The 9,616-nt window shown below is 35.6% G+C and overlaps 1 protein-coding gene across 1 annotated transcript in view; it reads left to right on the top strand.

Annotated features, from left to right (window-relative positions):
* The first annotated feature begins 347 nt into the window (after positions 1-347).
* The window catches only part of LOC124722999 (ubiquitin carboxyl-terminal hydrolase MINDY-3 homolog), a 92,827-nt gene continuing 83,558 nt past the window's right edge, over positions 348-9,616 (top strand). The window contains exons 1-2 of the mRNA XM_047248173.1: positions 348-710; positions 789-922. Of these exons, the coding sequence (XP_047104129.1) occupies positions 611-710; positions 789-922 (234 nt within the window). The 5' untranslated portion in view covers positions 348-610. The remainder of the gene's footprint in view (positions 711-788; positions 923-9,616) is intronic.

Genomic DNA, 9,616 nt, shown 5'->3' with positions numbered 1-9,616 from the left:
CCGCTTGGCGTTGAAAGTTCCGTCTGACAACAGATGGCGGGCCAGCAGCAGGTTTAAACTGCGCGCGTTGGGCACGAGTTTTGCGGCGATTTGTTGCATGCAGAGAACTTCGTATAGGTATCTGCACAGATAGACCGTTGCGCGTTAATCGGTCACATGATATGTAGATGATTTCTCGTTATTCAAATGGGCACGAAGTTAAAGCTTGTCTTCTTTTAATTTTGGTGATTGCTTTTGAAGCTCCTTATGAATGCTGTAAACTTTCCTTAAAGATTAGTTTGTGAAATTGTTTCTCTTTCATGTTCGTAGACGCCTTCGACAGTTGTTTATATCTGTCAATACTCTTTGATTTGCGTTCAAAAGGTGTGGTGACAATGAAAGGTGGGAGTGAAGCAGACAGCAGAATGTACGTTTGTAGATGCGATGTGCTTCTGTCGGCGTACTGTATGTCTTGACTTTATGCCTGCTTAAGTATTGTGTGTCAACTGCTTACATGTACATTCAGATTTGGTGAGCGGAGTTTCTTGAATCAGTAGCGCGTCATGATATGTAATACAAACAGCGTCATTGTGATTTGAGTTACGAAGTGTTATTGGACATTTGGTAAACGATGGCAGATTTTAGTGGCAACCAGGGAAACGAAATTAATGAGATAAAGAGATTATTGTGGGGAACAATTAAAGATGATGTATTTCGACGATGGGCGCAGGGTACGTATACAAATTGTCGCCTTATATGTTATGGAATTTCTCATTCTTTCAGTTAGCATGTAGCAACTTCTTTTGCAGGATTCTGTTTTAGTAGCGACGAACCTACGGCTCTTGTTCAAAATCATGGTGGCCCCTGTGCAGTTATTGCACCAGTTCAGGCGTTCATTTTGCGGAATATTATTACTGAACCAGTGGGAAACAACTGGCGCGAGGTAAGACTTGTTTATATTTTTCTTCACACGTTACGTATTAACTATATGTTGTGTTGGTTATGGCGGTTAGGTTAGCAGCACGTGAGTTTTACAATTAATGTCACGTGTAAACTTTTGAATTGTTGATAGCAATATTTCAGGGATACAAATGTAACGACGAAAGTGTTATATTGTATGTGCAGGTATACAATAAGCAGTGTTGATAATGAAAGCTAGTTGTACACGTTCGACATTCTGGCACGTTCTTAGGTGGCTTTCGTTCATGTACTTGCCCACATTTCCTGTTAGTTTTTCTTACGTCCTTTATAACTACAGTAAAATGTTGATGGTTCTTAGCATTGTGAAGTACTAAACTTGGTAACAGATATTGTTGTCCATCTTTCAGTTCTAAGGCTGTTGGCCTTTTTTTTTTTTTTAAAAAAGAGACAACGTGCACGTAAGAATAGAGTAAGTTTGTACACATTCGTGGCTTCCTCTTCCTACAGTACTGTCCCCTAACTTACTTAAGGGGTTTGCATAATTGCAATCCTCAGAAATCCCAAAGGAATCACTGATGACTGTGGATGAATATAGAACATTGTTTTTGTATTTCAGTTGGGTTGCATGTGAAATGCTCTTAAACTCTAAGTGGGACATACTAAACCAACGTTATTAAGGTAGTTCTTGGTGTAGGGTAAAATAAGCGTTAAGTTAGTGAAGCTGTTACCTTCTGGAAATGTGCTCACAGGTGCGGAATAGGGATGAATCTACTGTGAAATGTGGTCTCCCCTACAACTAAAATCTGTTGGAGGCAGCGAAAAGTCTAAGATTTAGACTGTTATAACATGTGTGCCAATTACTGAAGTAGAATGTGTGTTTAATTGGTTATGAAATAACTTGGAATAGGTTTTGAGCTTGTATTAGATGAGGTGTAATTTGTGTTCTGCTAGATCCATAGGGAGGAAATGCTCCAAGTAAAAGGAAATCAGAAACATATTTTTAGTTGAAGAGTAATAAATAGCCATAAAAGTTAGACACTGAGATGCATACGGTAATTCCTTGGGCATTGTATTGTTCATCATCAAACAGAAAAATAATTTTACAACACTTATTTCCAACGATCACACCAATGCGCTGAATTTGTACACAAGTCAGATTAAAGTATATTGTTATTTTAAATTGAATTAAGTCTTTGTTTTTAAATATTTCTGGAATAATAATTTAATTTTAAAATCGTAAATTTTATTCGAAATTTCAATCTTAAACATGTATGAGGGGGTACTTAAAATTGTTTGCTTATAAACTGAGTGCTCTTATCGCGTGTGTGTGTGTGTGTGTGTGTGTGTGTGTGTGTGTGTGTGTGTGTGTGTGTGTGTGTGTGTGTAAGCTATCAAAAACATAAGTTTGGAAAGTCTGTGTCATTTAAGTTTAATCAATTTTTGCAATAAAGTATAAGAATCTCAGAAGTTAATTCTGTCATTGTCTTATTGCAGGAAGTAAACAATGTTCAGGATGGTCCTTGACATTTCTACCATCACATTAACAGTGATAAGGGACACAACATTGTTTACTTGCATAGATATTCAGTTACCTTATTAGCAACAACTTCTGGAGCACATTTGCTTTCAAGAATATATTTAGGATCTTTATCTGAATCATAGTTATCCACATAATCCTTTAATTTGTAAAAGTTGTTGCCGCAAAGCATTTTTCTTGCATGAACACTGTACATGTTACTACTATTGGCAGCCAGGTGTTTGGCACTTACTGCTGTTTATATGCACACATCCTAACAAAGTTGCCATTAGTGAGAATCTAAAAGTAGAGCTAGGTCTGCTATTTCTTGGTTCAGTGTGTAACTGTCAACTAATATGAATAAAGCACGTCATGTACCAGGTTTCACATGCAATAGCTCTTTCTCATCGACTGTCAGTAACCTATGTTTACAGACAAGATCTTCAATTATGTTATTAATAAAGTGTGAGAGAATGACTAAAGGAGATTAGTTTAGTTGTAAAGTATAAACATTGATTAAAGGAAACAATTTTGGTTTCTGTGCTGTGTAATTGCTTCATATTGGCTGTGATCTTTGCCTAATTATCCACATTGCTGTGAACATCCTGAGAGTACAGAGTACAATCTGTTTTGGGATTAGTTGATTACAGCAGACTGAAAATGGATTGCTTAACTAACCATTATGAATAAAATATTAAGAAGCACAAGTGAATCGGGGTCCAAAGGTCATGATCCCTACCCACTTGCATTGGAAAGTTAATATTGATTTAGCATATTACAGACATATGAACATTGAATCAAGTGCATACTGTTCATAGCTATTAAATTTTCTCCAAAATGAAAACTTATGGAAGAACTGTTTCAAAATTATGGGATTAATGGGTGGTTGTTTTTGGGTCATTCACTGCCAAGTAGTTTAGAGGGCCCCGCACGGTTATCATGGACTTCAATGAATTTGTGAGCACCCACCCATGTTCCCAATAAATGCTGGTAAAGTTTTATGATCCCCAGTTAATAGTTACAGATATGCACCCCCTGAGTTTTTGGCAATTTCAGACATATCACTGGCAATGTTCTCATATAAGAAACAAACCTAGACCATATTGTGCAGTTTTTGCTTTATCGTGAAATAAAAATTTCATGAGTAAGTTTCATGTGAATAATTTGGAGTGAGGTCATTGAAGAAACCACCTGAAAAAAATTAATATCTTGCTTTTATATCCCTGGAAGTAATTGTGGGATAGACCTGAAACTTTGCATGTAGTAACATGCGAGTAGCAAGGCCTTTGTATGTAAAATTTCACTGTACAAGTAGTTACTAATAGTATGCAAATTGAGGACAAAGTTGATTTTTGTGGAAACTCCAAAAATGGCTGTTTTTATCCCACTTTGACAACTTTTACGTTTTAAAATTGTTTTGTACTCCTGATGAGCAGGGAGTGAGCTTGTGTCGAACAATTTGAAAAAAAGTTAAAAGAAGTGAGTTGGTGTCTTGCAATTGTATTGCAGCCTGTTTTTCTGCTGTAAGACCCATAGAACCAAACTAGTTATAAATGTCAAAATTTAACTTTCATTGCCAAGGCACTGGACATCATTCCACTAAAATTGTTACACATCTACAGCACATGTCCTATAAATTGCCTTTAAAGTTTTACACCATTAACACAGTGTGTAAATTTTCCTGAAGTTCTTAACAGTATGATTAACATTTTTGAAAGATGTTTCACATTAACGAGGATTTTGAATGTGTCTTTATTTTGTAAAGCTATTGATGTGCTTGTTTAATTTTGGTTTAAAATATATAATTTTGCGTTAGTGCAGTTTGTGGTTTGTGTTCATCTTAAGTCTACTGATGAAAGGCTATATAAATGTGTTGCTACGGCCCATGGTGGCCTAACCATTGCTAGTTTGTTTTGAAGTGAGAACACCAGCATCCTATTCCCATAAGAACCACAGATGGTAACTGTGCAACAGCAGCTATGGGTGACCTTTTTTTTTTCCTGTAGGATCCCAAACCGGATATAGTTTCTTTGCTATGGGATCCCAATCGCGATAGGGGTTTCTTTACTGTGGTATCACAAGCCTGACACGGCAAGTCCAATAAGGGTTTCTTTACACAAGATCGCAAGTCCAATAAGGGATTTTCTCCACAGGGTTCCAAACCTGATTACACATTAGTGTCCCAGGCCAAAGCTAGATGAGGTCTCATTTAAAATCCTGAGCTTAAGTTTGCTCCGAGCTACTTGAATTTTTTAAAAGTTTCATTAATATGCTGTTGAATATTATGAGAGAAACTGTACTGCCGGCCAGGTAATGTCACTGATGGCACTTGGGAAGTTTAAAAAATACAAGGAAATTATCCAAAATTTTGCATGGATCTCAGCTGTTGACAGTGCCTGTCTAGCAAGTCCAATGCTAGAATGGCACCTGATACTTCCAGCAGATAGGAAAGTGCTCAAAGAATAGAAAAAAAAATTATTTTTATATTCATCTTAGTTATTGAGACCTGTAGAATGTCTAGTTGTCCAAAGGTGCCTGGTGTTCTAACTTCACGAAGGAAAACATTTGTTGTCGTATAATCATGGTTTGGTTAAATGTTTTTCATAAATCAACACAATTCTGGGTTCCATTGCTAAGTCAGATGTTGGAACACAACTGGTGAATACATCACTGAAACTTCAGTTTTTAAACAAACAAGTTGTGTGCTAGATAATACAGAGTTTTTGTGAACGTCAACTTGGGACATAGGGCAAAGAACTGAAAACTGTCTATGCACTTTTTTGACAACTGTATATGTAATACGTACCAGAACATTTGACAAACCACTTGTTATTTACATTATTATAGTTACATCCAGTTTTTAAGTGAAGTATGAATTTGAATAAAAATGTGTGTTTTCTTCTACAGAAAAATCGAAGAATTAAAACACAAACAATGAATTTAAATAATGAACAATTTTAGGTTGGAATATTTGAAATTGGGAAACCAAGGAATCTTTTTGTACATATTGATGTTGCTTGACTTTACATTAAATAAAGCTGGTTTTTGCAAAGCTAACTAAATTTCCATAATCAAAAAGTGTGTAACCATTGAACAATAAATTATGGTCCTGAACAACTTAAATAAAATTTCATAAGTTTGCGTGACATTTAAGACCCTAACAGATTTAATAATATAAATTTTTAGTGTTTCAACATATATTTACTTCCAAAATTATATCCCTGCCTATTCATCTCTCTTACAAAGTAATGGGATGATGAACTTCGAGAAATAGTGTTTATGTGCTGTGTACACTCATAATGAACAGGAATGTCAATGTTCAGTACAGACATATAAGAAAATTAGTGTTGCTGTATAATCTCAAATATACTGTATTCTTTAACAGATAATGTGTATTTTGCATTATGGAAATTAAACATTGTTGTTGTTGTGGTCTTCAGTCCTGAGACTGGTTTGATGCAGCTCTCCATGCTACTCTATCCTGTGCAAGCTTCTTCATCTCCCAGTACCTACTGCAGCCTACATCCTTCTGAATCTTAGTGTATTCATCTCTTGGTCTCCCTCTATGATTTTTACCCTCTACGCTGCCCTCCAATACTAAATTGGTGATCCCTTGATGCCTCAGAACATGTCCTACCAACCGATCCCTTCTTCTGGTCAAGTTGTGCCACAAACTTCTCTTCTCCCCAATCCTATTCATACCCCATCATTAGTTATGTGATCTACCCATCTAATATTCAGCATTCTTCTGTAGCACCACATTTCAAAAGCTTCTATTCTCTTCTTGTCCAAACTATTTATCGTCCATGTTTCACTTCCATACATGGCTACACTCCATACAAATACTTTCAGAAATGACTTCCTGACACTTAAATCTGTACTTGATGTAAACAAATTTCTCTTCCTCAGAAACGCTTTCCTTGCCATTGCCAGTCTACATTTTATATCCTCTCTACTTCGACCATCATCAGTTATTTTGCTCCCCAAATAGCAAAACTCCTTTACTACTTTAAGTGTCTCATTTCCTAATCTAATTCCCTCAGCATCACCCGACTTAATTCGACTACGTTCCATTATCCTCGTTTTGCTTTTGTTGATGTTCATCTTATATCCTGCTTTCAAGATCCTTACACATTATCAAATGATAAAACAAAAAAAGGTGGTATTGATGAAGGATGTAGCCAATGGGGAGGGGGGAGGTGTTGCAAGGGAGTCCGGACCCCCTTATCAGCTAAATGAAATTACATGTGACCTAGTTGCTGTGTATTGAAACTGAAAGATATTTCAATTTTCAATCATACAACGAAAAACTGGTGCGCACTGTGGTTTTCCAACAAGGCCCTCAATAGATTTACATTGTCGATACATTGTTAGCACTATCAGCTATTGCCCATCCATACTTTAGCTGAGACCAACCACTGCACATTGTTGGCCTTAGTGGAGCTCAGTTGTTTTGTTAATCAGTTCAGTCCTTACTTGCAGTTGAATTTAATGTAAGTGTTGCTGTTTATTGCTTTTGTTCCTCGTGCTGCTGAGAGTTTCTAATCTTAGGTAATTTTGTGACAAGAAAGGAAAACCAATTTTGATTTGTCCACTATCATTATGTAAAGTTAAAAATACTCACTGCTATAATAACAGAAATACCTCTATAGCAGTTTAATGTTATCACTGGAGTCATTGTTTGGGACTGGTAGACCTTTCGGGTTGCAATATTTCACAAGGCAGCAGAGTGGTAAATGTAATTGCAAATAAAATTAAATTAAAATCAGTGCTCAGGAAGACACTTTAGTTCCTGTGTTACCTAAAAATCTCATTGATAACAAAAATATCACCGAAATGGCAATGGTTGCATCTCTGCTCAAAATTCTATCTTTAGTAGCCCAATGGTAAATTATCAGATTTGGTCTGCCGGGCAGACCTCAATTATGAAAACCAGTTCAGATAGGAACGATGGGGACAGGTATGTGATGACAGCACATTCTATAGTTCATTTATTTCTAAAAGATTTTTGCAGTTGGTTTGATTGAATTAGTCACGCAACATACTTTCCTCCATAATCTATTCACGCATGTTTTCAGATGTTCTAGGATTTTAAACTGTAATTGTTTTTAAGATGGAGAAACATTTATATAAAAGTATTTTTTCGTCACTTTTGTAAGAGTACTTATCTTGATTTGGGGAATAATTCTTTCTCAGCCAGGCGCATTTAATTTTAATGTTGGTTTGTGTAAGATTTCAACAATATGTGTAATTCAGTGATATTTACATTGGAAGGCAGCTAGCAATCATCATTTTGTACTGTGTATCTGTGCATAAAGGTTACTCGCTTCTAGAGAAATATATCAAGTCTTCACGTTTTACTGCAAGGAAGTTGTTCCACTGTTAAATTTCTTATTTGTAATATGCTTGGAACAAGGAGTGAGATTACAACTCTTGTGTATGTGTAAATAAACCTCAGGTAAGTGATAATGTGTGTGGTATGTTACAGTTGAGCTCATCAGCATCAAAGGCTGTATTACCACATTATAATGAATAAACGTAAACTCATTTGTTACATCATACATTCCAAGTCTAGTTTAAATCAATGCATGAATCAATGTTAATATTCCAAAACTGTAGCGCATAGTATTTGTGTATTCCATTTTGTGTTATAAATAAATTTGGTTGCTGTAGTTTAAAATTGACTATTAAAATAAAGATTTAAAAAGTTCTTGCTCACTTAAGGCTATTGAAGAATTTTAACTGCATGAAATATCTTTATTTGAATTGAGGTATTTCGGATGGTTTGATGTGCTGAAGGAATTCGAAGGTTGAAACCTTGTTGGAAATTTGAATACAAGATTGTACTAGAAGTTGGTTATTGTCAAGAGGTTTGAACCCTTTAACACCATAAATTATTCAACCAACCTTAAGATTCTTCTGCTCTGTGATAGTGAACCTTTCCAATAGAAGGCTGAGCTGAGTTTTGTTAGTAAAGAGGGAATACATTAATATAATGTTACTCCATTTGTGAATAAAGTGAGGTTATCATATTGACAAATTAAAAAATTTTGAGAATATATGTTATGATTATTTAAGAAAAAAGCAAATTATGTATATAAGACTTAAAAAAAAAAAAATCGATTCATAATAAACAAGAACATGACCCTTTATAACATATCGTACCTTTTTGTTGACAAAATCCTATCTATGTCCTTGTATCAATCTCTTCATTCTGCCATACTGGCCTAAATCTTGGCACTCTACAAGCTGGAATAACTGCAATAATCTAGTTTCAAAACCCAGTGCTTGTCATTCCCTTGCTGGTGAATAAAATGAAGTTGATGGACCATGGGAGTGAATAAAGCTTAATAAAGCATCATTCTGCTCACTGGCAGTTTCATGGACGTTTCCAATCCAGCACACTTTTTCATAAATGCATGCAGTATATTGCCCTGGATGGAGATCCAATGTTTATATACATCCTTCTCTACTGTCAATAAATTTGATCACAAAAGGTGATGGATTGTTTGAAACGGATGGTCTGAATTGTTTCATCAGTCGGAAAAAACTATTTTTCTCTCATTCCTGCTAACAGTATGCTTATGTTTAAATATCTATTCTTTTGTGGATTTATTTTGTTCACTTTTTTCTTAGCTGAAGAAAGCAAATGTAATGTTATTCAAAACAGATGTAATAGGTGCAAGAATCTGCTTATTAACTAGCCATGGCAAGCTTGCTCTCACTGTTCACTGCTTTGTTGTACATGCAACCCCCTCACAAGGTGACTTTCCATGACTTCTAGCAAAAAATATCCATTCTGTCGCATGCCAAAGACTTTTGTTGTGATAGCACAAACTGAGAAACTTCAGTATTGGGTGCTGGAGGTCTCACTGAAATACTTTGTGGCATATCCGAGTGAAGTGTGTTTTTACATATTTTATCATTACCTTGAAGAGGAAAAAAGAAAAATGGCACTGTTATTGTGTTACATCGTATAGTCACTGACAACACACACATTCATACTTTTCACCTTCCAATTTCGGCAAGAATAGATGACAAATGTGTGAATTGTTGCTTGAGAAGTATCCCGGTGGGAACATTACACTGCCTCTTGAACATTAAACAAACGGTTTTTAGCAAAATCTATTAAGATAATAAGCTTTTCTTCCTTTAGATCACATGTAAGGACTAAAGATATGAACTGTGATGCTTGTCCCT

The sequence above is a fragment of the Schistocerca piceifrons genome, chromosome X, assembly GCF_021461385.2.
Source record: "Schistocerca piceifrons isolate TAMUIC-IGC-003096 chromosome X, iqSchPice1.1, whole genome shotgun sequence".
Classification (NCBI taxonomy): domain Eukaryota; kingdom Metazoa; phylum Arthropoda; class Insecta; order Orthoptera; family Acrididae; genus Schistocerca; species Schistocerca piceifrons.
This window is presented reverse-complemented; position numbering and strand designations above follow the sequence as displayed.